Source organism: Rosa chinensis, chromosome 1 (assembly GCF_002994745.2).
Source record: "Rosa chinensis cultivar Old Blush chromosome 1, RchiOBHm-V2, whole genome shotgun sequence".
NCBI classification, from domain to species: Eukaryota; Viridiplantae; Streptophyta; class Magnoliopsida; order Rosales; family Rosaceae; genus Rosa; species Rosa chinensis.
Genome location: NC_037088.1, coordinates 20,374,536 through 20,401,634, shown reverse-complemented (window position 1 = coordinate 20,401,634; position 27,099 = coordinate 20,374,536). Strand labels below are relative to the sequence as shown.

Here is a 27,099-nt window from a genome sequence, read left to right as displayed (position 1 = left end):
TGATGAATCACATGAGTTGGAGATTATGTATTTGTTTTGTTTGTTATGAGATTGCCCAGGAGAGTTTTCTTCTGTCCGGAAATTCCTGAAGGGATTGAAAATGGCAGAAAGTTGAGCCTAGGTGGATATTTAACAGAAAGTGAGGAAAATTGAACAATTTACATTGGAACCTAAAATGTGGCGGTACCGGTACATACAAATTTTCAACGCTAGCATTTTGGGCCGAATGGGCTAAATCAGCTGATTTTTGAACTGGCCCGTACCGCATTGGGACAACTTATTGGCTTACCGACATTTCAACTCAGCTCAGCCGTGCCTATATAATATAGCTTGGGATATAAATGATATGTAGTGATAGAGGGCTCTTCCATTAAAGGATTTTTTTTTTTTTTGGGTCATTTTAAGGGATCTCTTGTGAAAGTCACTTTTCGATCACATTTTGACATCTCGACCGTAGTTTTTAGGTCCTAATGTATAGGTCACTTCTGCAAATTTTCAACTAAATTGATGATCGTTAAGGTATCTGAATAGATTAAATAAATGGACGAACTAAATCTGTAAAATCTGAACCGTTTATGTTTATAATTGTAAATCGCAGTTATTAATGTCTTAACCATTATCAATTTGGCTAAAAATTTGCAGAGGTGATCTACTCAAATAGACCTAAAACCTGAACGGTCAAGATGTGGATAAGTGATTGAAAAGTGAGTTTAATAAGCGATTACTTAAAATAGCAAAAAAAAAAAAAGGATCCCTCACGAGAAAGGCCTTATAACACAATATATAGCTTCATACTAGGGCAGCTACATTTAGGTTGTTTTTGGATAGCCTTACACGGTTCCTATATAGCTTGGGATATAAATGATATATAGCTTCAGCCTGGGGTAGCTACATTTAGGTTGCTTTAGGATAGCGTTGTATGGCTCAATTCTAACGTAGCTTGCAAGGGTGGGTCATGTTTTATAATTACCTGCATTCCTGAATTATTAATCACTTGGCAACCATTTTTTGAATAGCTAATGGGCTTAGTCTTACTTCACCGTCAAGAAACGAAAGAAGACTTCCACCTCCAAGTTTAACTCATACGTAGCTTGCTTCTTTTTGGTCTCATATAACATATAATTATATTAAAAATAGTAAAAGACTTCTATTATATTTCTATTATATTAAAGTGGCTTCAAAGTGAAATTTCCCTAGATACATCTATTCAATTTAATTTTTGACCTATTCCGAATATATGGATTGTGCTAAAGATTTAAAACAAATTTTTATCTTTTTAGACAAAATCTTAGAAAAAAAAAACACATTTAAATTTATTCTAAATGCTTTTTTATTTCTACAATATTCAATATATGTTTTACATCTTCTATGCGCAAATGTTTCATTTTTATAAGATCTTCTTGACTGTTATTCAAAAGGTCCAATAATGTATGTATGTTGGACCGGCAATCCACTTAGGGAAGATAAATATACAATTAAGGTATAAATAAAGATATAGACGATCTAGAATAATTGTAAAAAAGGTTACGATATTTTTGAGTTGTAAAAATATCCCCCCCCCCCCCCCCCCCCCCCCCAATGAATATTCTCTTTCTAGTGTTTGGTTTATTCAATTCCAATATTAAATATAAATATTAGGGAGGGCTTGGTTAGACCAATCAAATGAAGTATCCAGGCTCCGTTTAGAAAGAAAACCAATTGGTAATAAATATATTTAAGATTACGACTTAATATCATATTTATATCATATTTTCGTTATTTATATTTATTTAGATATTTAGAAATAGAAATGATCTCAAACTGTTAATCAATCGAGTAATATGATAAATGCGTTGAATATTTGTTGGAAGACATGAAATAAATTGAAAAAAAGAAGAAGGGGAAGTCATAGCAAAAGGACGTGGCATTGGGGCATTTGTCCGCCCGAGGAGGGGCTCGCGTCTGATTAGCTAGTTGGTGAGGCAATAGCTTACCAAGGTGATGATCAGTAGCTAGTCCGAGAGGATGATCAGCCACACTGGGACTGAGACATGGCCCAGACTCCTACTGGAGGCAGTAGTGGGGAGTTTTCTGCAATGGGCGAAAGCCTGACGGAGCAATGCCGCATGGAGGTAGAAGGCCTACGGGTCATGAACTTCTTTTCTCGGAGAAGAAGCAATGACGGTATCTGGGGAATAAGCATTGGCTAACTCTATGCCAACAGCCGCGGTAATACAGAGGATGCAAGCGTTATCTGGAATGATTGGGCGTAAAGTGTCTGTAGGTGGCTTTTTAAGTCCCCCGTCAAATCCCAGGGCTGAACCCTGGACAGGCGGTGGAAACTACCAAGCTGGAGTACGGTAGGGGCAGAGGGAATTTCCGGTGGAGCGGAGATTATTGCATCCTTCCCAGGCTTCGTTGACGGGATATATGTATAATTACATATACAAATACATAGCAGAAAAGAATAATACACTTCTATATAAACAAATAAATACACATGAGGGAAATACAGAAAACCTTCCAAAATCAAGTATGGAGGCTAGTTTAACTCTCTGTGCATCTTTTACTTCTGCACAACTTCTCTATAATTGTATTGGTGGCATCTAAATTTCCTTTAGTTAGGTCTCTACTGGATCACATGAATGCACCCATATGAATATACTTCTTTGGAAAGTTGCTTCATCAACAAAGAGATCATACAAACAACAGAGGTGTTAAACTAAGACGATGTCTTTCCACACAAGAACAAAGAAGAATTAAATTCAAAAGTCAAAACTAAAGTAACGAAGAATATGAATTTTAGCAAGCTTTTTCTCTGGAATTCTCTTGATACCAATCAGAATCAAGCAAATCATATTGCTATTGCCTATTGACTCTCCTGAGAACTGCTGTTACTTCATCTAAAGCTCCGAGATCAAAATTAGGGATGTATATGTGTGTCAGAAAGTGCTTCTTTCTCATTTTTTTTTTTTTTTTGCCTTCCGGAAGACTCTCGACCTTTCCCTTTCTCGCTAGATTTGCTAGGGCATTCGGAGACTAGTGCGTCAAGGATTTTGGACTTATTTCCGAGCCTGAAGTTACTCACAGAAACATAACAAGCAGAGATCAATTTGTTGTGCTAGCAACTGATGGGGTATGAACAAAACAGAACTAATAATACTTTGCAATTTGAAAAAGGCAGCTAGCTACTTGTGAATTGTGATCGAGTTCCCTTTGGCATTGTTCAGTAACACTTTTGCGCAAAGCGCATTGGTTACAACTCACCAGTTTGTCAAAACTACTTCTGGGAAATTCACTTGAAAACACTATCTGGGAAACTAGGAAAGCACCTGTCACATACTTCTCTATAAAGCATTAAAAAGTGCTTGTACATTAATCTTAGTAGTTGTTATTGATTCAAGTACGTTCGTTGTTTGTAGGTATGGGATGTGATTTCGAACGAAGAAGCAGTGGAAATTGTGGGTTCAACAGCAGAGAGGGAAAAGTGTGCCAAGCGACTGGTGGAATGTGCAGCTGCAGCATGGAGGAAGAAGAGGTGGAGTTGTGCAATGGATGACATTTCCGCTATTTGCCTCTTCTTTCACTCTTCCTCCTTGTCTCAGCAAGTTCACCCCATTAGTACACTTAAATAGGCTAATGAGCAAAGATTATTGCTAGCTGATCGAGAGCTCCTTGTTTATCTTGTAACTTGTTATTTATGGACCATAGTTCGATTAGATATTTAGTTTCCATATGCACATCCCAATCTGAGCATTATCAATTTTTTGGCATGATAGATTTGCAAATTTTTTTTGGGGTCCCGCTTTATTTGCGAGTATATTTGTGTAAGTGCAACCCATATGCTATATATTGTTAAAAAAGAAAAGAAGAAAGGAATTCACACAATTGATAGGATTCAAGCATTAACCAACTCCAAAGAGATATCCATGCTTAAATCTGGCTGGCTGAAGATGCTTCCATTCATAACCTTGGATGGGAACTTTGTTGCAGATTTTGCACCGTTGACTTCCTATACAGAGATTGCAATATCATGGTATCTGTAGTGATGGAACGTCTGAGTAAATCCTCAACAACCGATACCTCTCCTTTCAATTTGGAGTTGGTCTTAAGCTCTTAACCAGCCAGCTGGTTGTTGGGTGTAGGGTTGTAATAAGCCTTGTGGCTGAGCTATGTTTCCAAAGCTTCATATCCCATAGCAATTAAAGAAAAACCAAAAAAAGTCATTGAATAAGCTTGTGAAATTTTTTTTCTGTTTTTTTTTTGTCACTTCTTTTTATTTACTTATTAATGGTATTATCCCCTGTAATAAGTCATTATCAAGCAATGATGACCTGAACTGATACTAGTTTTGCTTGCAGACCCAAGGATTCTTAGTCGTTGGACGTAAAACCTTGACTGAGTTGAGGGATAAGATATACTGTTTAACAGATAAGGTGATGGAAAAAGATGGCCAGCAAAATCATTCAGGATGTTTCCTCATAGAAGTAAGAAGTTGAATCCATTTAATGGTTAGTTTCAAATGAAGATGGTCTTTCCACTTAATCCTAGTAAATTGCTTATCCTATGTAGGATAGATTCTACAAAGATCTGAGGGTTCCTTATGCATTATATTATAGTCAATCTGTATATGACTGGCTTAGAAATTTAAGAGATGATGCTCTAAAAAACTAAAAGTGGAGTGTGTTTTGGCTGGAAAATTGCAAAAGAAGGAAAAAAGCAGTAGTATGCAACATAACTGGCTAAAGTTGCCTCTGTTCCAAGCTGATGATATGCACAAGACAGTTTTGCAACTTGAAATTTCAACCTGCTGATATGTCACCATGTACACACCTCTATTGCTTTTTCATGCCCTATAATTTATGCAGTACTTATATTATTGGCTCTCTGTGAAAATCTTCATGATTGATGCATTTTAAATTCTATTTGACTGCCTTAGGTCAATTTCTTATAGAATCTGTCAGTTTGTCAATAAACCAATCCCCCCCTCAAGGGTGGTCGAGTATGCAATTTATTGTTAGCATTTATGTTGTTCCTCTCTTATGGTGATGCCAATGGAAATGTGGTAGGCAGTCAATATTATACATTTAACTGTATAACAATGTACAATTTTAGATTGTTAGGAAAGAGAACATTACCTACTTATACTTTTCCCTTTTGGGTTGTTGCATTGTTTATGTTTCTATGGAAAAGAAAAAATAAAGGGTGTAGACCAAGCAACATTTGAATTGATATCAATAAGAGAGTTTCTATTGGGACCTCCAAATCTGCTCACTTGACCTCATTCTGTTATGAATTATTAAATGACATATATAACCTACTATAAAATGACTATTAGGGACAATAATTATACCCAAAAAATGGTTATATTTATTTTCTCTAGACTTTCCAATTCAATAATATTAGATTGCATTCTTTATTATTTTCCCTATCTATTTTCATTTTACAATTTCACTACGTACTCATTAAAACATTCACATATATATATATATATATATATATTAAGAAATAAAACTATGATTAAGATAAAAATGTATGATATGCATATTGAACGCATATTAGTCAAGGAGAACAAAATAAATTGTATTATGCCCTAAATCTAAATCTATCTATTATATTTGTAAAAAGAAGAATAAAAAAAACTAGCAAATAAAAATAAATAAAAAATATTTAAATAATTAATCATGAGGGACAGAAAATAGAGAAACATTAAGAAAAATTATTAATCTTTTTTTTGAACAGCTAAAAAAGAAAAAGTAAATAAAAAAAATCACATAATAGTTCATGTTATTTTATTTTTATCAATTTTTAAAACTCAATACCTTGTGTTTGATTTTTTTTTATTGGATAAGAGATTTATGTTATCTGATTAAGGAATAGAGATGTAATTAAGATTTATAGAGTAATTAAATCATTGAAATGACTAAGTTTTTTATTATAAAGATCTTTGTTTGTTTGTAAATTAATTATATGAGTGAGGTTATTTGAGGAACTTTAGTGAGGTTTAATGAGTGAATTTAGTATTTGAAAATTTGATAGGAGGTGTAAAAAGCATAGAGGTCAAGTGAGTAAATTTGGAGGTTCCAATAGAAAAACTCTATCAATAATAAGACAATGAATATAACGAGCATGAGAATCAATAATTATTAAGAAGTCTAGATTTCCGACACAAGATAATATCACACACTGACCATGGTTTAGTGCAATGCTAACTTGTGGTAACTAACAATGATCAATGCCTAGTTTTCTTTGTACACAATTCCTCTCACTTGTGTTTATAGTTCTGTTCTTATAATGTGGCTATATAACTAATTGATTTCGGGACTTTTACCAGGGTGACTACAAACACACAGTTGTGAATTGTGATTAGAGACATAAGGTTGCTTCATCCAAAGGATATACAGAATAGGGCAGCTTATCAATTGCTCCTATTCCAATTGAAGCTACACGTACAGAAATATAAAGTGTGTTGGATGTATATATAGTGCAACAAAGTTGACTGTCAATGACAATTGGATATCGGAGAATCCCTGCTACTTCTCCGATAATTGCTACTTCCTTATCAATGTAATCTGAAAACCAAATGTTGAGGTTCGTAGTTATGTTTAATCAAGAGAGATTGTGAGAGCGTAATTTGGATTTGTTTAGAAAATGATACAACCGCATTATGTTGTTGTCTATGTAAGGTTGGGAAGTTTTCAATCATCGATGTTTCCATTTGGGAGTTTTAGTTTCATTAATGAGCAGCGTATGAAGAATCCGTACAAAATGGGAGTTTTGTATTCTAGCCAATGTAGAGTTCCATTGACTAGGCACCCACGCTTATGCAATCTAACAAACTTGAAGTCTTCTACAGTCCTCCATAAACCCGATTCAAGTGTAAAGATTGCATCAACCCAAAGAACCCGAAGACAGGGAAGTGAAGAATGTAAACTATTACAGGAATGGGTTTGATATTCGGAAATACATTTTGTATGATTTGAGAATTTTACTTCTTTTATCACCTTCCAGTCCAATTCCTTTAGTAGTCCATCAACAGTAGTCTAATGCAAGTACTAGGTGATGTCAGTTTGAATAATCTCTTTAAGACTAGCTGCATAAATCTTCAGATTAGTTACCATGCCATCTGCTAACTTCTTGAGGTGACATCAAGAGAACAAAACATTTCCTCGCAAATAATGTTGCACGGTTGCACCTACTGAATTTAGCCAATGGCAGGTAATACGATTTGGAGTCTAATAAAAGCTTTTATCAATTTAGTTGAATATGAAATGTAGACTCTTTGTTGTTTTTTATGAAGGTGTGAAGATTTCATTAATACTAGACTTTCTTACAAAAGTGAGAGAACGCAAATATATGTGGCCTCGATCGTTAAAACCTTTTCCGGGTAAAATCCAATTGGGATAAAACCCCGGCCAAAGGAAAGAGTACCACGCGTTCATACATATAACAAATTAAAACAAAATTTACTGACATTGTTGTCAATTAATCTTAAACAGCTAGGCAATTTTCATGCCAATATCAGCTACGATCACCATTGCATTTCACTGAAAAGGAAGTTGTTCTCCTCAGGACTAAAATTGATTGACTCCAACCAATCTGAACAATCTTCATCAGCTGTCTTTTGTTGCTCAACAGTACTTGAGACCTCCACCAAAGACATGGATGATGTGGGAGCAGAGAGAAGGGTGCTGTTTTCCACGTTTTCTTCAGCTGCCACATCTATATTAATACTCTTACCATTAATAAGAACTAGTTCTTCCATGTCCACCATACCCATTTCTTCTAACATTTCCGCTAAGAGAAAGTCTTCCTCCGGCAGCGGATTAAATATTCCATGATCGTCTACAAATGAAGGGCCTGATTGCACCTCGGCTGCTAATTGTTGGAGTCCACCATTCTCCCCACCTTCAAAGCCAATTGCTCGAGCTTCTGTGGGTGCATTATCATCTTCAAAGCATTCCAATGACTCTTCTAGTTCAGCTGCGAATGCAGCATCATCTTCTGATGGCATTGTTAGTGGTGCATTACCAATGGATGGCACCGTTCGTTGCCGCTTCGCTTGTGGCTCAAGCAACTCTTCCTGCTCCCTTTTCGATTTTTCACCATCATCAAAGGCATAATTGTTTTCAAGAACTTCTTCCTCTTCACGTTGCTTTCTTTTCTTTTCGATCTTGGTTTTGGGTTCACCATTCTTTCGTAGTAGACAAAGAACATAGTCTTCCAGCTTTTGTTTATTGTCTCTGAGTGATTGATCAAGGTAGAACTCATACAAGATCCAACAGCCGTTGTGAACCGAGTCATCGTTCTTGTAAGTATATCTTTTCTTCAAGCCAACAACACGACCAGTTTCAACAGATCGTACTGGCTTGCCGGAGTCGTCGCCCTTCCAGGTGCCACTTCCAACATTCCGGCGTACGCGCTTGGCTGTGGAACTCATCTTCTTGTGTTGGGTGAAGAAGTAAATGTCCTTGTTGAGCCTCAAGTCGTGTGGTCTTTTGGTCTTGAAGGCCTCCCATATCTCCCAAGGTTCTTGGTGACCGTAGAGGTCGCAGTCGAACACCACGCGGTTTCTGCCGGGCACGATCTGTCCGCACAACATGGGCTTGAGGTAGAAGAGAACTAGTTCATCTTCCATGGGGCAGAACCTCTGGCCAGGAAGTTGATTGCCTCTGCTCTCCTCCATCGGAAATTCTTTCTGCATGTTTCTCGATCTTCTCTTGCTTTTCTTGGTTTCGGAAAGATTTGTTTTGGAAAGAAGATGAGTAGCTAGGTTTTGATGGATAGAATTGTTTCTGGAAAGAAGACGAGCTAGGGTTTTGATGGGTTTGGAAACTTAGGGCTATAGTTTATAGAAACTTAGGACTTCAGTTTATATAGAAGGATTAGAAGCTTAGTTTATAAGGAAGGTTTCCTCTTGAGCACAACACTAGCCTATGAGCCAACACGTGTCCTCGTCCTCGCGCCAGAAGTACTCGTACAAAACGACGACGTTGGGGCACCTTGCAACTCACCGCCTAGCATCTAAAGATTCCTCCAGCTCACTCCTTCCCACCGAATGGCGGAACTATTTGGAAGAGTGAAAAAGATAGCATTTGCTTGTCTTGTCTTTGGTATTGAATAGAGAGTTGGAAGATTTGTTTTGGTGGATTTTCCATGACTTGTTTTCTTGTTTAAAATTCTGGCTTGTCTATGATTTTCCATAAATGTATTTGAAAGGCATAGCTGTTCAATTTTGAAAGAGCTGTTTCTGCAGAACCTCCTGATGATGTCACATTTGAAATCCCATATATTGAAACCCCTGGTCTCACTCAATTTTAGAGTCCTGTTTCTGTGGATGAATTTAAAAGTGTTGTGTAGTCCATTGGTTGCCTGCACGTTAATATTTAAAAGCCTGCAATTTCTTTCACAAGGTCTCAAATATCGCAGAGAATCACTAACATTTATTAGATGCAGATATGAGTTTGCTCTGCAATTTAAGAAATACGGATAAGCTGGACTGTAAAATACGGCTACATATAAGACCTGCACCTAATACTCTAATAGGGGGTTCATATATATATATGGTTGTCAGGAATTTTTTCTTCTTCTGTACTTTATATCTACTTCTTCAATTGAAGTTGAAGATAGTTGTTGGTATTAATTTGACCCTTGTTTTAATTATAAGGAATTGGTATTTGCTGCATTATAAGCTTCTGAGGTCTCTTTAACAGTCCATAATGCTTTTCTCTGAGTGGTATCATTCCTAATGGATTAATTCATACCATCATTAACCCCCACCTCTTTTAGATTTGTTTGAACAGAGAGCTAAGGTCACTTTCTATCTAGTGAATGGGAGGCTACTAGAATCGAAGCATTGCACTGGATTTCCAGCCTTCTAAACAGACATCGTATTGAGGTAATCTGGAACTTGTTTGCATGGTTGGATGTAATCATTTTTCAGGGAGGTACCAATTGCACTATACTTTTGACTCCCTAAAAGAAGTTTGTATTGAATGAATGTATGCTTCCGCTTTCTCTCTTTCATTTTAAGCTTTGCTGCGGAATTTGTTCTTGTGTATAAATTAGAACGATAAAATACAAAAGGGAAATAATTACATATTATTAAAATAGTGAAAGAGTTATTATACATTTTACATAAACGTTAGCTGTACAAAAAAGCTGGGTGCTTTAGTTGGAGCTATTAACATAGTAAAAGTAGCAGCTGCATGCAGTATATTGAAAGAGCTAGCTGGTTTAGTTATAAAACTTGGAAAAAGCTCCGTCTGGAGTTTGTTCAAAAAAGTGATTGCTCCAGTTGTCGCTGTACAAAATGCTCTAGTTGATTGCTTCAGTTTCAGCAGCTCAAAATGTTGGAGTTGGTTAGCAAAAGCTGCGCAAAATGCTGGAGTTGTTGGAGCTGGTTCAAGGCATTGGTTCTTCCAGTTATAGCTGTACAACAATAGTAATTTATGTTTCGTCATTTTTCTGCTTGCGAGGCTGTGCTTTAGTTCCTGATGGTGATGATGTTGCTGCTCCATGTTTACCTTGCCTGCCACTTTTTTTTGGGTTAATTTCCTGTCACTTTAATACAAAGAAAACAGAGTTAGAGCTATAGGAAGGAATTTGGAAATTGCAGTTTGATATAAAATAGAAATAAACAGTCAGAGAATTTGATAGCATATTGTTTCTCTGAATGAATAACACAGTTTTAATTAAATCAGAAACCAAATGAAATATCAAATTTTAGTAACAGAAGACGTGCAACTATATTTCTACACATGTATTGAGTACTATACCATTTCAACTATATTTCTTTGATGCTAATTTTTTGAGCTTTCCGTCCCCTCTTCCTTTTCTCCGAGTTACTTATCTACCTTCTTCCCCTGTTAATTTCATATATTACCAATCAAATGACTCCAGCTCTTCCATTAATCTTTTGTAAAACACACTCTATATTCCAACTGAACAAAGCAATTCGTAATCAATTAAAAGTTGTGAACATGAATGATGAAAAATTCAGACCAGGTATGAGAAAACATAAATTTGAAGGACCAAGTATCAGCCATTAAACAGAATTCACAAATTTTGATGGCAATCTAGATTTGATACAAAGTTAATAAATAACATATAAAAAATTGAAGTTGTAAGCAAATTTGATCATAACTGTTATGTTTAAAACTAATTGAAAAGATGCAAGGTTGATCATAACTGTTAGTAAAAAATTAAAAATCTTTTTGATTATTAACAACAATGACTTCCCAAAATCGATCCAGAATTGATGGAAAGTTGATAAACCGACAAAATCATTTAGTTTTATGATTTCTAGTTGAAATCAAATTTACTCACCTTTGATGTAGAGGATACAGAGTCACCACTTGTTTGTTCGTGCTTCCCAATTGATTTCAGCTTTTGACAGAAAGGCAAGGCTGCAGAAGGTACTGTTTAAAAGCATGTTACTGGTATAAATAAAGTGAAGAGCTGGTTTTTAGTTTAGTTAATTAGTAGATGCAGATTAACAAACCAGTGAACAAACGATAAAAAATTGGTTGGAAAGAGCATGATTGATATTATTGATAAGCTATCATTTCACAATTTAATTGATGAGAATTTGGAAGAACCAAAACTTTTAGTCATTGTAAAGTACAAAGTTGATACAGGTGATTAATTTTGGTACTTATTTGTGTTTTAGTTCTTCTGCAGCTTCATTGTACTAAATCTTTACTAATGAAGAAAATTTAAGTTGTTTTTTTCTCATTGAAAAGAGAAAGCTGTTTGGACCAAAAGCCTAAGTGTTAAAGTGTAACGATTTTCAGTTTTTCCAACATATATGGATGAAAACAAAGTCATTGTAACCAATCTGTTTCTATAAATTTGTTTCCCTCTCTTCTTGTTCCCTAACATGACACACACCTGCACTCTAACTAATACCTTGCCATAGTGCCAAATTGAATATTTCTAACTACTATGGAATGGAGTATATTAAACAAAAGTATATCTCTTGCATCAAAATTTGTTCTTAGTTAATTCCAAAAGAATGAAAAGATATATAATTCTTCTTCACATGACTTACTATTCAGCTGAGCAATAGAAAAGACCTTTACAGATTACAACTCTAAAACAATTCTCTCTTTAGCATATATACAAAATGCTAACCTTGGAGCAGAATCCTTAAACTGTCAAACTTCTGCGTCAAGAAGTTTAAAAAACTGGTTTTCCCAAGTTCTTGAGTATATGCAACTTTTGAGTCTGAACTACATACAAACAGAAAATTACATTTTCAATGCCTAAAAACAAATAAAGAAAAAAGAAACAGTAAGAACAATAATCAATGAGTCAAGAAAATGTGAAACACCACACATATAGACAATAGCCACATAACAACTGACATTAAGACCTTCAACAGACAAAACTCTGTTATTACATATAATTATGATTGATCGCAGGCCATCTTATAAACAGGATCTAAACATATAAAAACTATTTGAAATTGACTGCTCTGAGATATTGCTGCCTTTATATACCTATTTTTGACATCGATTTCCAGACATGCATACCTATTTGACAACTGTGCAACTTTCAGACCATGATCCTATTTGCAACAAATAAAAATAATCATGCAGTAAACTCTGAGACCATGATGCTATTTACAACCACATATCCAGTAGATAAACACAAATGATATATCTCCATAGTTTAAGAGTTGAATAAATAAAGAACAAAGCATGGTTGAATTCAGAAAAGGATTTGAGTCCTGATTCTTCACTATAGACTACCTTTTTTTTATTATTATTATTTTTTCTTTCTTTCTTCAACAAAAACCAAAATCATGCTTCTCCTCATAAGACACATTTGTTCTAGGAATTTCTAGCAACAAAAACTTGAATACAGAAATTCAATTGAAGAGGGTATGATAAATCGAAGTCCCTTATTAGGACACTGAAAAAATAGATCTATTCCAGATAATGGCTCAAACTAATTAGGAGAAATAAAATGTGTCAATAGATGATTACACAGATTCAGAAGTAGGAATCTGATCAGAAGGAAGCACATGAAATTCAGACCAAAGTGTGACTTGATTCTAATCACAGTAACTTGATTCAACCTCATGACGTGTTTCACCAAAATCTAAACAAACGATAAGACGAACGATCCAAAGCAATAAAGGTTGAAACTTGAGGAAGAGCAACTAACCTCCGATCTCAGACGATGGGGTGAGAATTTGCCTCCGATCTCTCTCTCTCTCTCTCTCTCTCTCTCTCTCTCTTCGTGCAAAGCAAAGAAACACAACCGATCTCTGTCTCTCTCTCTCTCTCGCTCTCTCCCCTCGATCGTTCTTGATAATTGATAAAGATGGTTACGGGACTTCTCTAGAAGGAGGAAATCAACGCCAGGCGATATATCCAGGTCAGGACTCCAACAACAAAACCGTAGCTAAACCGAACAGAAAGGGCAAAAGAGTCTTTTCAAATTCCCAGTGAACAGCCCTACAGTGAAACTCACGTTTAGTATATAGTAAATATCCGGGTCCCCGGGGGGCGGGGCCTTGGCCCTTTACACTAAAGAGTCACTAATTCAAATTAAAAGTGTTTAATTTTCACTAAAATACCAACGGTTTTTTTATTGAAAGTAACGTATCGTTACTGTTCTTCTTTGGTTTTTTTACTTTATCTTTTTCTTTTTGGCAAAGTCTTCTTCTTTAGTTTGATAACTAGTAAATTGACCCGCGCGATGCTGCGGGTTTGGTTTTTTTGTTTTTTCCTTCAAGTTTCATATGCAATAAATGAATACTTGCAATCTAAAAAATATAGGCACTACTCATAATATAATTTGTTTTGTTGTTAATAATAGATTAGCAACAAATGAGATACAACAATAAATAAACTTTTTTCATGATTTGTAGAAATTTACAAATACAAAATTTACAAATACAAAACAAAAATTATTCTCCTTTAAAAAAATGGGTGTGAAATTTGCACACCCAGTTTTACAAACCGCACACCATAACATTTCATCTCACTCAATTTTACACTTCCTAATATACCCTTCTTCTTTTTTGGATAATACGGGCTGACTAGTCCTCACGAACCACGACGTGGCTTTTTCGCAGATCGACACGTGTTCTCCCCAAACACACAAAAACTCCGACAACACAAACAGATGAATTCCTTCTCTTCTTCCTCGGCCATTAGAATATTTCCTCTGTCCCTCATCAAATCCCAAATCCAAAATCAATGGATGGTGATGATCATAATCACAAGAAGGGTCTGTGGGCAAAGAAACAAGCAAAGGGGAAGAGATCAAACAAGAAAGAAGAAGCATAGAGGGTTATGCCATCAGTGTCAGTTTCTTCGACTCCGGCCACCGCGAACGGTTTCTTCGCTGTTGGTGTCTGCTGCACGCCAAATCTTTGCCTTCTTTCTTCATTTCTAGTTTGGATTCGGGGGCTGGCCTTGGAGTAGAGTGTTTGGGTTTGGATAGCAATTGTGGATTTTCCTTAGGATTTGAGAAGGATCAAGGCAGCAACAAACTTGACCACGGCCATTGCTACAGACCCCCTCCTAAAATGGGAAAACCAAAACCTCAAAACTAGAGGAAGATGGAGACTGGGAGTGGAAGGGGTTAGATTTAGAGTGGGATGGTACTTGGTGGTTTGGGGGGTATAAATAGAAGAATACCCAATGATTCAATGGGGTAGGAAACTTGTTGGGTAGAAAGACACGTTTCCAGGCAATGATTCAAGAGGAACCCAGCCACAAATTTACTGTTCATCTATGGGCAGTCGTGGTTTGAGAGAGAGAGAGAGCCAAGAAGAAGAAAAAGGAAAATCTGACTTTGAGGGTATATTAGGAAGTGTAAAATTAAGTGAGATGAAATATAATTAAAAAAATAATAAGGCATGCGGTTTGTAAAATTGGGTGTGTAAATTTCACACCCGTAAAAAAAAAAGAATATGACAGAATTGGGTAAAAAAAATGAAAAGGTCATAGCAGAATTGTAACTTGAGTCAAAAGCTGGGGGTAAAACCCGTAAACAGTGATGAAGAAAAGATGGGCAGGGGGCAGGACAGTGAGATCGGACGGTCGATGGAACGCGCAAACAAGCTGACCCTTTTCTCTCGGCATAAATAAACCTCATGGACAAACGCGTCGGTTCACTGTTGATATGAACAGTGCTTAAGAACGGTATAGGAGCTTTAGTGTGTACTAGCAAGGTTTGCCCGCGCTTTGCTGCGGGATATGGATCATAACCATAATGTTGGAAAAGAATAGATACATGTTAAAAAACAATTGGTAGTTGGATTGGATGAGCTAGATACAAATTTCAAATAGATCAATTTCAGTTAAATACAAATTTCAAACGGACCAATCTTTACTCTCTTTGATTTCGATTTCTCCGGCCAAGCTCAGTTGGTTACGAAGCTTGATTTGGATAGGGCCTCCCTGAAGATCTAGATTGAAGGCCTAAGAGTTGGGGGGAGGTCCTTTCTCCTTCATCCTTTTCAGCATCCTCAAGAATCTGCTGCTCTTCTCTCACCTTTGTGGTGTTTCTTTTGCTCCATTTGTGGTATTTTCTTGCTATGTCCAGTTCATTCCTGGCACTGTCCAAATCGGGAGGACATTGTTCCTCACCTCTCTTTCTTTCTTTCTCAATGTCAATCAATCCCACATCTTTCCAGATGAAAACATACATTATATATTAACATTATATAATGTATGTTTTGATTTATAAATTTAGTAACACATCTTTGTACACTATGTTTTTAGTGTATTTATTTGGTATATTATTACTATTATTTATTAAAATTTTTAAACCATTTCTTGATGTAACTCTTGAAAGTGCAACATATAATTGTCCGTGAGTAAAAACAGGTTCAGGTAAATATATGCCAACTTGATTTAAAGATTGACCTTGACTTTTATTAATTGTCATAGCATAACATGGTCTAACTGGAAATTGTCGTCTTTTAAAAATGAATGGCCACTTATTTTCAGTAGCTGTAAGAACAATTCTAGGTATAAAAATTTTTTGATTTATATTTGTTCCTGTTAATATTTTTGCTTCTATTAATCTATCAAATAATGCTGTTATTATTAATCTTGTACCATTACATAATCCAGATCGTTGATTTAAATTTCTTAATAACATAATAGGCATTCCGATCTTCAAAATTAATTTATGCGATGGTAATCCAGGAAATTCCAATTTATTTAAGAATTCTGTTGGATATAAAACATCCATATTTTCATGATTTTTTGAATTTTGAACAATAGTATCTGAGCTTAGGTAAGTACTCACATTACCTGGCAATAAATTTATAGCATAATTGTTTATTTCTGTTACTGTAGTATTTCGTGGTGTAACTATTGCACGTTCTCTTAAATAATCAAATTTGTTGTAATTTTCATTGAAATTTTGATAAGTTGCTAGAAAAATTGCTTTTATTGGATCTATATAATTATCAATAAGTATATCGTTTGGAATTTCAACCCATGATGTATCTATATCATTTTCATAATTTATAGATTGTATTTTACCTTCTCCAATTTGTAATAGCCAATTTGCAAAAGCTGAAATATTTTTTCTATCCTCATCAGTTAAATTTTTTTTTGATAATCTCATATTTTCTGTTAAATGAAATACTTTAAATGATTGCCAAAGGTATGAGTAGTTTAATGAAGCTTCAATTATTTGTTCTTTAGTTCCTCCGGTGATAACAGGTAAAATTTGTCTAAAATCACCACCTAATAAAATGGGTTTACCACCGAATGGTTTATCTTTTTGTATATTATTTGAATCTGATAAAATATCTCGTAAAGATTTATCTAATGACTCAAAACAATGTTTATGACACATTGGAGCTTCATCCCAAATAATTAGTTCTGCTCTATCAATTAATTTTGCAAGATGAGTACCTTTCTTTATCGGACATATTGATAAATTATTTATTGTAATAGGTATTTTAAATCTAGAATGAGCGGTTCTACCATTTGGAAGTAATATTGAAGCAATTCCTGATGATGCAACAGCTAAAACAATTTTTCCTTCAGATCTTAATTTACTTATTATTGTATGCCATAAAAAAGTTTTGCCAGTTCCTCCATGACCATGAACAAAAAAAGCGTTGCATGTTTTTTTTTCAATCCCTTCAATTACTTCATCATAAACAATTTTTTGACACGTATTTAACTGAGCAACTAAATTTGTATGTAAATGTTTTAATTCTTGACAGTTATAATCTAATTCTTCTTTTAATAATTTATTTTTCAATTCTAATATTTTATTTTTATCAGGCATTGGTAATTGATGATCTTTTAATGAACTTGATGACATATTAAATAGGTGTTCTAGTTCAAATAACAATGTGTTCTTCAGTTCTGATTCTGGTAAGGTCAAATTTGGATTTTGAGTTTCTAATCTAGCTTTATATAAAATATCATCACACATATTTGACCAATGTAAATCAAATAATGTTTGAGGACTTGCAACATCGCAAAATAAGATTATTGTAACAAAAAGTTGGCGTATTTCAGAAGCCATTGCAATATATGAAGAATTTGTTAATGCTTCAATCCATTCTTTATCATCTCCTAATAACCCCAAGGCTTGACAGGCTTCTTGATAAGAAGGGTATGTAATCTCATTAACGGTCTTTATTAAATTGAAATCACTACAACCTTTTTGAATATTTAATAACATTCTCATAAAATATAGTTCGCCTTTTGTAGGATGTATATATGTTATTCGTCCAATTGTTTCATACCGTTTTCTTGGTGCCCAACATTTTGTGCGATCATGCCAAACAAACTTAGTTGGAAATTCTACATAAGTTAATTCGCGTGCCTCTGGGTAAATTTTATTTGCTTGAAACCATCCGGTTAATGTAGTATCTTCTGTACTTTTACGTTCTATGATTGATTCAAGAGATTCAGATTCATTAAAAATAACATTTTGTTCTAACGGTAGATGTATTTGTAAACGTTGTACAGCAGGATGCTTAGAATGAATTAGATATTCAAACAATCTCCAAACAGATTCATGAGGAGTTAGATAACGACAATTAAGATAAGTTTGAATTTCATCATTTAAGTTTTCTTGTAACAAAATTCGAGCTCTATCTGGACCTTTATTAATATATTTGAATAAATATTTAATTAACATAGATTGGGAACATAATTCAACATTAATATGAGCATTGTATCTCAATAATAAGTTTGAATTATATGGTACAACAAAATTATTACCAACATGAACGCCATTTTTTTCAACGAATTTTGTGTCATCATTGATACGTTTATATGTTGGTGGTGAATTAGCTTCGAATATAGTTTTTGTGTTATATGGTTTTGGAAAGAATTTAGAGCATTTTCCATCTTTCATGCAAGGGCTTTTTGGATTAATTTGTCCACATGGCCCATGAATCATAAATTGACTTACAATATCAAAAAGTTCTGGATTAACATTTTTATCTGGTAATTCAGCTGAAATAATAGAGTCTATATCTGCTGCTGTATAACATTTATAATCTCTTTTTAACCAAAACAACATATGAGCATGAGGAAGTCCTCTTTTTTGAAATTCTATTGTGCAAACATCTGCCTCAACTTGTCCAAAAGGTTCCCCAGATTTAATATATGTAATCATATTTTGTAATTTTATGTTAAATATTCTCGAAATTATATCAGGCCTGTCTTCAATTTTAGATTTAGGATCATTTTTAAAATATCTTTGTATTTCTATCCATTTAACATTGCAAGTAAAAGTTATAAATAAATCAGGATTGCCATATTGTCTGCAAATTGCCATAGCATCTTGATAATTATTAATCATATCTCTAGGACTTCCAGTATGAGAACTTGGTAAAATAATTTTTTGTCCTAAGTCATGACCTTTATGAATTCCAGATGAAGATGCAGTATACATTTCTTTAAGAATTTCATTTCGGAAATTTTTTTGATTTTTCCTTATCCAATCTAAACGATCTTCCTCAACAGTTGCATAAGCATCAACTAAAAATTGTTGAAATAATCGTCCACCCTGTAATAAAGTATTTTCTACGTTACGTCTGTCTTGAATTTGATACGTAATATAACTTCGCATTGATATTCTCTCTCTTTTTTGTTGGGAATTTGTAGATGTTTTGTGCATCAATAAATTTGGTTTATATCCATCTTCACCATACGGAAAAAGAATCGGATATTGTAATGACATATATTTTGGATGTATTTTCGAAACTCGTTGCAATTGTCTATTATTTGATTCAATAATTATGTCTCTCTCTGAATTATGTTCTCCAATATCGCCCACAATGAGACCACTAATTTCCTCAGATGTTGGTCTTTCATATTGTTTACTATCAGTACGTAAACAATCAAGTACATTCACAGTAAATAAAGGTAAACACTGATTTTCAAATTTATCTCTTATCGTTCGAAATTGTTTAACCAATTCATTAATTTCATCGAACATCTTAATAAGTCCTTCAACTATATATGGTTTGATGTTGTTATTCATATGGGTAGGATCAATAGCATTAATGCGATTATAAATCTCATTTTGAGTATCATATATATATAATTGTGCATATTTAGGAAATTCTCCCTCAGATGGCAATATAGAACCCATTAAATGATGTACTTGACCACTGATTTTAAATACGTACGGACCTAATCCAGTATTTATTTTTCGATCAATTATTGCTCCCATTGATGTAAACGAAAACATTGAATTATAAATTCGAATATTTTCCCTAAAAAGTTTACTTTCCTGACCGTTATTTGGATCTAATAATGTTCTAAGAAAATTCGGAGTTGGTTTAGCATGTGGAAGTTTAATTTTCCCTTTTTTGCAACAGTTTGTATAGATAGGAGACACTTTCGTCGATGTTTGTTTAATTGCCTCTTCAAGCCAAAACAGTGCATCACAGTAATCACAAACATAAATATTGTCGCCTGCATCTTCATATCTAATGATTGAACCTATCAATACAATTTCCCTTTTTGTCAAACGACATATGCAACTATCTATTTTGATAAGTATAATAGATACAGTTTTGAAAAAAAAAAAAAAAATTACCTTGTCTAGTGCTTTGATAGCTTGCTTGACCGAATGAATGTAAATGTTCGCCTGCATACAATTTGCCAAAAGTGAGAAGGAGGAAGGGGGCTGTGGAAATATTAAATTGCAAAGAATGATCATATTGTTAAACATGTACAAAAACTATGTTTACATTAACCTCAAAAAACTCAAATTGCATAGAATATTCATACTTAAATTATTGTTATTAAAAAAAGGTAAGTCACACTCGTATGCATGCTTAACTTTTTTTTGTTTTTTACACTCATACTCGTTTCCCATGATAACCATCTATTACCTAGAATATTGCACTTACCAGTTCCACCCTGACCATTACCATTCGAATTAGCCTCAGTAACAGTAGTTCGCTTCATTGTCACATTTGACGTCTCTCGATTATTTCTAACTCGCTTATCTCGATGTTGTATTACATTGATACCATCATCATTGTGTTGCTTTACCCGGCTATCCTCAACCACCGCTTCAGACACTATTTAAAAAATAAAAATAAAAATACTGTTAAGTCATTTTCATTCCATAAATAACAACCAAATGTTGGTAAACTCTTTTTTTTTTCACACTAATATACTAACCTTCTATCCATCTTCTTGATTTGATTCGACAATTGATATTGTTATCAAAAAAGGTAGCAGTAGTGTGACCATCCAATGCATTCTGCACATTTTGTTGATCATTATCATTTGGTCCATCATTCATTCTTAAGTATCTTTTTCCCTTCAGCTTTCGATTGTTTGATGCCATCCCTGCAATTTTAAATCATTTAAAATCCGTAAAAGAAGTTGCAGATCACTCCAAAAAAGCGAAGGGAGAGATAAGAGAGAGGGAGAGAAAAAGAAAGAAAGAAAAGGGAGGAAGAGAAAGGAAAAAAAAAACACACACACACACAGAAATGGAACAGATTGATCACACACACCTAAATTCCATACACAAAAGAAAGAAGGAAAGAAAAGGGAGGAAGAGAAAGGAAAAAAAAAAAAAAAAAGCACACACACAAATGGAACAGATTGATCACACAGTCTGCAAGCCATTCTTCACAGAGGCCAAACTAAAAAGACCAATTACATAATATGACACTATAATGCTTATATGTATTATAAACTCAATACACAAATAATTTATTATAAGTTTCCACTTTATATCCAAGTAAGGAACAAAAATTACATACTTTAGTTACTCCTAACATGAGTGAAAACGTGGATTAAGCCTAAGTTCTCTTACGGTTTAAATCATACGATTTGTTTGCACATATATTTGGCACATAAACAATAGCTTGGTCGGCAAAACTAAAACTAAACTCAAGTACTATACTTATTGACTTCAAACACCCTGTTGTAGACATAAGCATAACAGCAAGACATTAATAAAGAAAATCCAACAGCTCCATTCACTTCCAGTTTTACCTCAAACGGTTCTCACGTCAACATTGAATATCCAGTGTATTTTCATCTAATGGATTTTATCAATTGACCCACATGTCATACAAAGACCAATTAATTTTATTAACCAAAATAAATGGCCAAGAAAGAAAGCTCTCTCAGAACGCAAAAAGGAAATCTGATTACGCATCCTATTACTCCAATAAGCCCACTTACAATCAACACTCACCGAGCCGCTTACAGCTGCTGCTTCGTTATTCACAGTTAAGACCGGCACTTCTGATCCCTCTCTCCTTCTTTTCCTTCTTCCCCCTTTTTTTTTTTTTTTTCCCTCCCTCGTTCTCTGTGTGCTTGACAAACAACAAAATCTGAAAAGAAAACACAAAATCAGAAGAGACCCCAACACTATCAAACTTTGATCACAACCAAACTTGATAATCAAACCTGATAATCCGGAAGAGCTAACGTTATCAGGAAGAGTTAACGTTATCAAACTCTATCCAAGCATTCATCGACAACCAAACCCGATGATCGGGAACAACGAATTTCGGTATATATAGACGCTTCCGTCGGTGTAAATAAGTCGGTGATAGAGGCTTCGAGATTTCATGATAAAGGCCTCGACACTTCTAGATAGCTTCAGGCATCTCAACTTTTTCTTTTAGTCGGTTAGATTTTTTGGCCCAATCGATGTCAACTTCTATCAGAGTAATTCAAGGGCAGAACCGTCTTTCTACTGTTATGGTGAACAGTAAAATGAATAGTGTAGGAACTTTAGTATATAGATAATAATAGGTAACAAGGTAGCCTTCCGAAAACCCTACCATCGATCGCTTATTTTGATTCAAATCATTATCGCTTTCATTATTATCGGGTTTTGATTTTTCGGATTGTTTTCATTTGCTGCGGCTTTATCTTCAATCTGTTTTGAGGGATTTGATTGTGTGTGGAGCTCTGTTTGGTTTAGTGGCTAAATGAAGGAATAGGAAGAATGAGATCTTGATTACGGGTTTTGATTTAATTCCGATGATATGTAGTAGAGGAATGAAAGTGTTGGCTACCCATACCAAGTTTGCTCCTTTTCCATGATCAACTTGGAGGATTGAGCTCGCTTATCAACTTTGATCATTTGTATTTCTGGGTTTTGATTATTTTGGAATTTTTAATTCTATGTTACCTGAAACTATCTCCCATTTTTGTGAAATTTTGAGGCGGTTTCTGTTTATTCATGTTAAGCAAGTTGTTGTTGTTCTATGAAATTGGTTATTGAAATTTTTATGTTCCATGGTCTGTAATTGCTTGGAATTGCCCATCATGTGTTTGCTGAAATGGTTCTATTAAAAAAACACCTGCATATGCAAAGTGTATAAAGGAGTTAACTTTATTGTTTCCGGATTGTTGAGCGCATTATTTTGTTTTGTGGAAGATACTTTTGTTGCTGGACTGCTGGCACATTTTGTGACATTGATTACCTTAAGTTTATGAGTAACTATATAGGGGAATTGAACTTAGCTATAAAGGTTTTAGGTTTTCGTTTTGTTTTGCTGGGGGATTCGTTTGATTTAGGTACTTTGCTAAAAAAATTAATTAGTTAGTCTTAGTATGAGACCGGTTTAATGTGTTATTGTGATTCCTGTTCTGATTACTGTTTCCAAGTAGATGTGGTGAATGGTGGTTTTGTATATCACGTGTATCTCTTACTTTCATGATTTTGTTTATTTACACCCTGCTTTTGGATGCTGGTGGTTGTCTTCCAGGCTATGGACCATCAGATAGCAAATGACTCAAACCCTTCAAACCCTAAGCCCTTCATTTTCAGTTTCATTAATTATATCAGAGTCAAATATATTGCCTCCTTTACTTACAATTTACACCTTTCAAATACCAAACTTCCTTTTGTGTTTACATTTCAATGTGAAGATGCAGATCCTAATCGTTTATTATTGCTTTACCAGAAACTATGGCTTTTATTGTCAACTGTTTTCTTTGAAGGTGCAAACTTTGATTTCATGTCCTTACTAGGTTCTTTGAGTTTCTCTTATTTCCTGTATTTGGTTAGGTTTGCCGTAATGAGTTTTTGATTATGGCGCTTCATTTTTCTTTTTAAAACGAAATTCTCTCTTTTATGTAGTATTATCGATTGAATTGAAAAAGTGATGTATTTGATTGTATAGATTCTTAAGATGACAATATTCTTAATGAAAATATAAACTTTGAGCTTTTATGGAAGCTGTCTTAGGGTTTGTGATTTATGTATTGAGTTTGCTGTTCTATATCCTTTTGATCTTTGAGGAATTGTAACATTTGTATTTGTCTGCACTCTGCAGTACATCAATCCTATTATTTGGGCAGGGTCAGACACCCATGCCACCTGCAAACCAACAGCGTCCACCACCTCCCCTTCATTTCCATTTCCAACAGGGCTCTCTGGCACCACCGGCACCGCCAAATGTAGTTCAGCAGGCTATAGGTCAGCAGGGTCCTTATTTATATCAGACACCTATGCCACCTGCAAACCAACAACGTCCACCACCTCCCCTTCATTTCCATTTCCAACAGGGCTCTCGGGCAGCACCAGTACCACCAAATGTAGTTCAGCAGGCTATATATGCAGTCCCACCTCCGATAGGTCAGCAGGGTCGTTATTTATATCAGCACGGTTTTGTTGCCCCACCTCTCCCTACTCACCAAAGTTCATCTGTCCCGTTCAGTGGGATGCCAAATACAGGGCAATCTTATGGACACCCCGTTCCACCAGTCCATGGAAGCACATGGCATAACATGCAACATTCTTCAACAGCAGGAAACTGGAATTTCCAACGGATTCATCCACCAGCACTTGTGACTCCGCATGCTCCTCCCTACCCATACATGTCAAAGGCTGCAGTACCACATGGAGCATTACCCCCTTCAAATAATACTACTTCTGGTTGTGCTGCACAAGGACCAACATGGTGTAGAGCTTTGTATCCAGCACAACCACAGGCTGGTCTTCAGCATAATCCACCACCCCCTCCCGCCTCTATTATTGTCAATCCCACTTCACTTGGAACTTCTGGACATTTAACAGCCGGCGCTTCTGAAATGGCTTCCTTGGCTCTCCTACCAGCAGCAAATCCTCAATCACCCTTTGCGCCATTGCCCACCGCTCCTTCACCTTCAACTTCATTGCCAAAGCTTGATGCTTTCAGTTTTCCTAGTCATCCCCACATTGATCGTAGGTCTAATAAACTTCTGTTGACTGAAACGAGGCCTCTAAATGCTTCTGACATGGAGATTGAAGGTTAGTAACTTAGTATGCTTTATTTTCCATTTTTTTCCCTGTTATCTATAAGTCTGTCAAATTTGGTGTATATGCTAGGGAAGGTTGTCATTTGTGAGATTATAATTTGTGAGATTATAATTTCTGATCACCACATTCTTGGTCTTTTATAAGATCCTCTTATAAGAATTTTCAGTGCCGATCGTGGTCTCTTAATTGAAATAACAAATTCAAAGTGTCCTCAATCACATGAGGAGCTGAGTCTTTCACAAAATAAGAAGATGAAGAAGAAGAAGAAGAAGAAGAAAGGGTGTACAACCTCTGAGACGAATGATACAAGTAGTGAAATTCCCTCCCTACAGCCTCAACTTGTACGACTCTCAGATGAACAAGCACCGCAACCACTTAGAGAGAAAATTACTACAACAACAGAAATATGTTGCCAGTCACATGTGGAGCTGAGTCTTTCACAAAGTAGTAAGAAGAAGAAAAGGTGTAAAACCCCCGAGACAAATATTAAAAGTTGTGAAAGTCCCTCTATACAGCCTCAACTTGTACAAGTGACAGATCAAGAGGTAGAAATGCCTCAGGATTTGAGTTTCTCAGCGAAAAACAAGAAAAGCTGTAAACTCCTTGACTGTAGTATGGAAGTGTGCGACGTTTCTGTTGGTACTTCTGTTATGGAAAGCAATATGCCAGCAGTTGATCCATATATACAGCCTTCTATGGAGCAGCTTGTTGTGCAGCCACTTGTGGAGGGAATGAGTACAACAACAAACTCAAAAAGCCCCAAACCTAATGCAGATTTTGGCTGCTTACAAGAAACAAAGAAAAAGAAGCAGAAGAGAAGTCACAAAACCAATGAGAATAAAGAGCTACCAGTGGAAACAATGATGCCAGAAGCAGATCCATCGTTTCAGCGTTCTTTTGCAATGTTCTCTGAACAAGAATTAGAGGTGTCACAACCACTTAATGTTGATGCAGGACCACTTGTGGAGGGAATGAGCAGAACATTAAACCCAGAAAAGCCCAGGCTGAATGCAGATTTTAACTGCTCACAAGAAACAAAGAAGAAAAAGCGAAAGAGAGAAATATTAATGGAACCAATGATGCCAGAAGCAGAATCATCTCTTCAGCCTTCTCTTACAATTTCTCTGAACAAGTACTAGAGGGAATGAGCACAAGAATAAACTCGGAAAGTAGTCCCAAGCCCAATGTAGATATTAGCTGCTCACAAGAGATGAGGAAAAAAAATCCAAAGAGAAAGCGCAATTCTTGTGAAAATATAGAGCTATTAGTGGAAATAATGACGCCAGAAGCAGATCCATCTCTTCAGCCTCTTCTTGCAATATTCTCTGAACAAGAGGTAGAGGTGACACATCCACTTGATACTAGTACAGAGTGGAAAGATACCAAGTTTGATGAAGTTCCTTCCTCGTCACATTTGGCTCCAAAAGCTGATACTGAAGTAGTTGCTATCAGTAGAGAGGGCAGTCTTTTGCAGATGGCACAATCTTCACCTGAAAAATCTCTTCTTAAGTGTTCTCAGAAAAAGCTTCTCATTCTTGATATTAATGGGCTGCTTGCTGATATTGTTCAGATGGAAGATTCTAACTGCAGTAGTTTTAAACCAGACAAAGTTATATCATGGAAAGTAGGTGATAGTGTATTTAAATATCTATAGAGATGTATTCTCTTAAAGTGGTATGGAGCCTCATTCTCTCCTCTCTCTTCTTTTCACAGTTTTTAAGAGGCCATTTTGCGATGATTTTATCCAGTTCTGCTTTGACAGATTTGATGTGGGTGTGTGGTCTTCAAGAATCAAGTAGGCTTCATTCTTGGACACATGTACCTTTTTCCGGTTTCTTGTTTGTTGGTATATAATCTTTTACGCTTGTTTTCAGGAAAAATGTGGACTTGCTGATAGATTTTCTTTTGGGGGATTCCAAACACAAATTATGATTCATAAAGCAACTCATCCACTTCATCCTTCTCAATTATATGGGATTATCCTTAATTGTGTTAAACTTTTAGACAAAGTGAATAGACTATTGTGTTATCATCTGCACAAGAGTGTAAAAAAATGTGATGCAATTATATGAATCATTTGGTACCATGTAGTTTGTAGTATCTAATTGACTCTATGTGGTCTACGTAGTCTGTTTGTAGACCAGCATGCGACTTTTCAACCACCTAGAGTCTCGTTTTAGATGTAGATGAAGTTGACATTCAGATGTATTTATATGTAGTTCCAATAAATTGATTATTTAAAATATATATATATATTTCGGATATTTCCAAATCATCTGATATCTTTGTTTTTTGTTTTTTTTTTTCAAAATTTCTATGGATATATATCAAACGATATTTTAATCCTTACTTGTGCCATGCCACGTCCAATTCACT

General features: G+C 35.2%; 4 protein-coding genes and 1 long non-coding RNA gene across 18 annotated transcripts; 3 read left to right on the top strand and 2 right to left on the bottom strand.

The window, feature by feature from the left end:
* The first annotated feature begins 3,006 nt into the window (after positions 1-3,006).
* LOC112181790 lies at positions 3,007-3,766 on the top strand. Its single transcript, XR_002929102.2, has 2 exons — positions 3,007-3,115; positions 3,402-3,766. It is a non-coding gene; the product is annotated as an uncharacterized LOC112181790 (long non-coding RNA).
* Positions 3,767-7,420: 3,654 nt separating this feature from the next.
* LOC121051681 (NAC domain-containing protein 67-like) lies at positions 7,421-8,795 on the bottom strand. The gene is made up of 2 exons (XM_040514630.1): positions 7,930-8,795; positions 7,421-7,887 (listed from the first exon to the last, which is right to left on the bottom strand). The coding sequence occupies exons 1-2, from the start codon at positions 8,681-8,683 to the stop codon at positions 7,511-7,513; spliced, it is 1,131 nt and encodes a 376-aa protein (XP_040370564.1). The 5' UTR covers positions 8,684-8,795; the 3' UTR covers positions 7,421-7,510.
* A 6,436-nt stretch (positions 8,796-15,231) lies between these two features.
* LOC112192958 lies at positions 15,232-22,033 on the bottom strand. 11 transcript variants are annotated; one of them, XM_040512358.1, is made up of 6 exons: positions 21,876-22,033; positions 21,661-21,799; positions 20,628-20,798; positions 20,351-20,524; positions 20,035-20,124; positions 15,636-19,937 (listed from the first exon to the last, which is right to left on the bottom strand). In XM_040512358.1, exons 3-6 carry the CDS (start codon positions 20,794-20,796, stop codon positions 15,685-15,687), a joined length of 4,686 nt encoding a protein of 1,561 aa, XP_040368292.1. In that variant the 5' UTR covers positions 20,797-20,798; positions 21,661-21,799; positions 21,876-22,033; the 3' UTR covers positions 15,636-15,684. The 11 variants fall into 11 exon arrangements, with proteins under 11 accessions (XP_040368298.1, XP_040368299.1, XP_040368292.1 ...); XM_040512364.1 differs by lacking the exon at positions 15,636-19,937 and adding an exon at positions 15,232-15,629 and having other exon boundaries at positions 21,661-21,969; XM_040512365.1 differs by lacking the exon at positions 15,636-19,937 and adding an exon at positions 15,236-15,629 and having other exon boundaries at positions 20,035-20,085; positions 21,661-21,968.
* Positions 22,034-22,132: 99 nt separating this feature from the next.
* LOC112192996 (formin-like protein 7) lies at positions 22,133-26,519 on the top strand. 3 transcript variants are annotated; one of them, XM_024332982.2, is made up of 3 exons: positions 22,133-22,234; positions 23,759-24,714; positions 24,868-26,519. In XM_024332982.2, the coding sequence occupies exons 2-3, from the start codon at positions 23,796-23,798 to the stop codon at positions 25,860-25,862; spliced, it is 1,914 nt and encodes a 637-aa protein (XP_024188750.1). In that variant the 5' UTR covers positions 22,133-22,234; positions 23,759-23,795; the 3' UTR covers positions 25,863-26,519. The 3 variants fall into 3 exon arrangements, with proteins under 3 accessions (XP_024188750.1, XP_040367545.1, XP_040367552.1); XM_040511611.1 differs by lacking the exon at positions 22,133-22,234 and adding an exon at positions 22,241-23,423; XM_040511618.1 differs by lacking the exon at positions 22,133-22,234 and having other exon boundaries at positions 22,241-24,714; positions 24,868-24,995; positions 25,173-26,519.
* Positions 25,863-26,895, top strand: LOC112193002. 2 transcript variants are annotated; one of them, XM_040511633.1, is made up of 3 exons: positions 25,863-26,347; positions 26,437-26,518; positions 26,598-26,895. In XM_040511633.1, the coding sequence occupies exons 1-3, from the start codon at positions 25,868-25,870 to the stop codon at positions 26,615-26,617; spliced, it is 582 nt and encodes a 193-aa protein (XP_040367567.1). In that variant the 5' UTR covers positions 25,863-25,867; the 3' UTR covers positions 26,618-26,895. The 2 variants fall into 2 exon arrangements, with proteins under 2 accessions (XP_040367567.1, XP_040367559.1); XM_040511625.1 differs by having other exon boundaries at positions 26,437-26,610.
* Positions 26,896-27,099: the final 204 nt, after the last annotated feature.

Coding starts and splice junctions, on each gene's coding strand:
- LOC121051681 (XM_040514630.1), bottom strand. CDS start 8,683: ATGCAGAAAGAATTTCCGATGGAGGAGAGCAGAGGCAATCAACTTCCT. Junction 7,888..7,929: donor GTCATTGGAATGCTTTGAAG/ATGATAATGCAC, acceptor TTGGCTTTGAAG/GTGGGGAGAATGGTGGACTC.
- LOC112192958 (XM_040512358.1), bottom strand. CDS start 20,796: ATGGCATCAAACAATCGAAAGCTGAAGGGAAAAAGATACTTAAGAATG. Junction 20,525..20,627: donor ATCAAGAAGATGGATAGAAG/GTTAGTATATTA, acceptor TTTTTTAAATAG/TGTCTGAAGCGGTGGTTGAG. Junction 19,938..20,034: donor CTATCAAAGCACTAGACAAG/GTAATTTTTTTT, acceptor TTGTATTGATAG/GTTCAATCATTAGATATGAA.
- LOC112192996 (XM_024332982.2), top strand. CDS start 23,796: ATGCCACCTGCAAACCAACAGCGTCCACCACCTCCCCTTCATTTCCAT. Junction 24,715..24,867: donor TTCTGACATGGAGATTGAAG/GTTAGTAACTTA, acceptor GTCTTTTATAAG/ATCCTCTTATAAGAATTTTC.
- LOC112193002 (XM_040511625.1), top strand. CDS start 25,868: ATGAGCACAAGAATAAACTCGGAAAGTAGTCCCAAGCCCAATGTAGAT. Junction 26,348..26,436: donor ACAAAGTTATATCATGGAAA/GTAGGTGATAGT, acceptor TTCTTTTCACAG/TTTTTAAGAGGCCATTTTGC.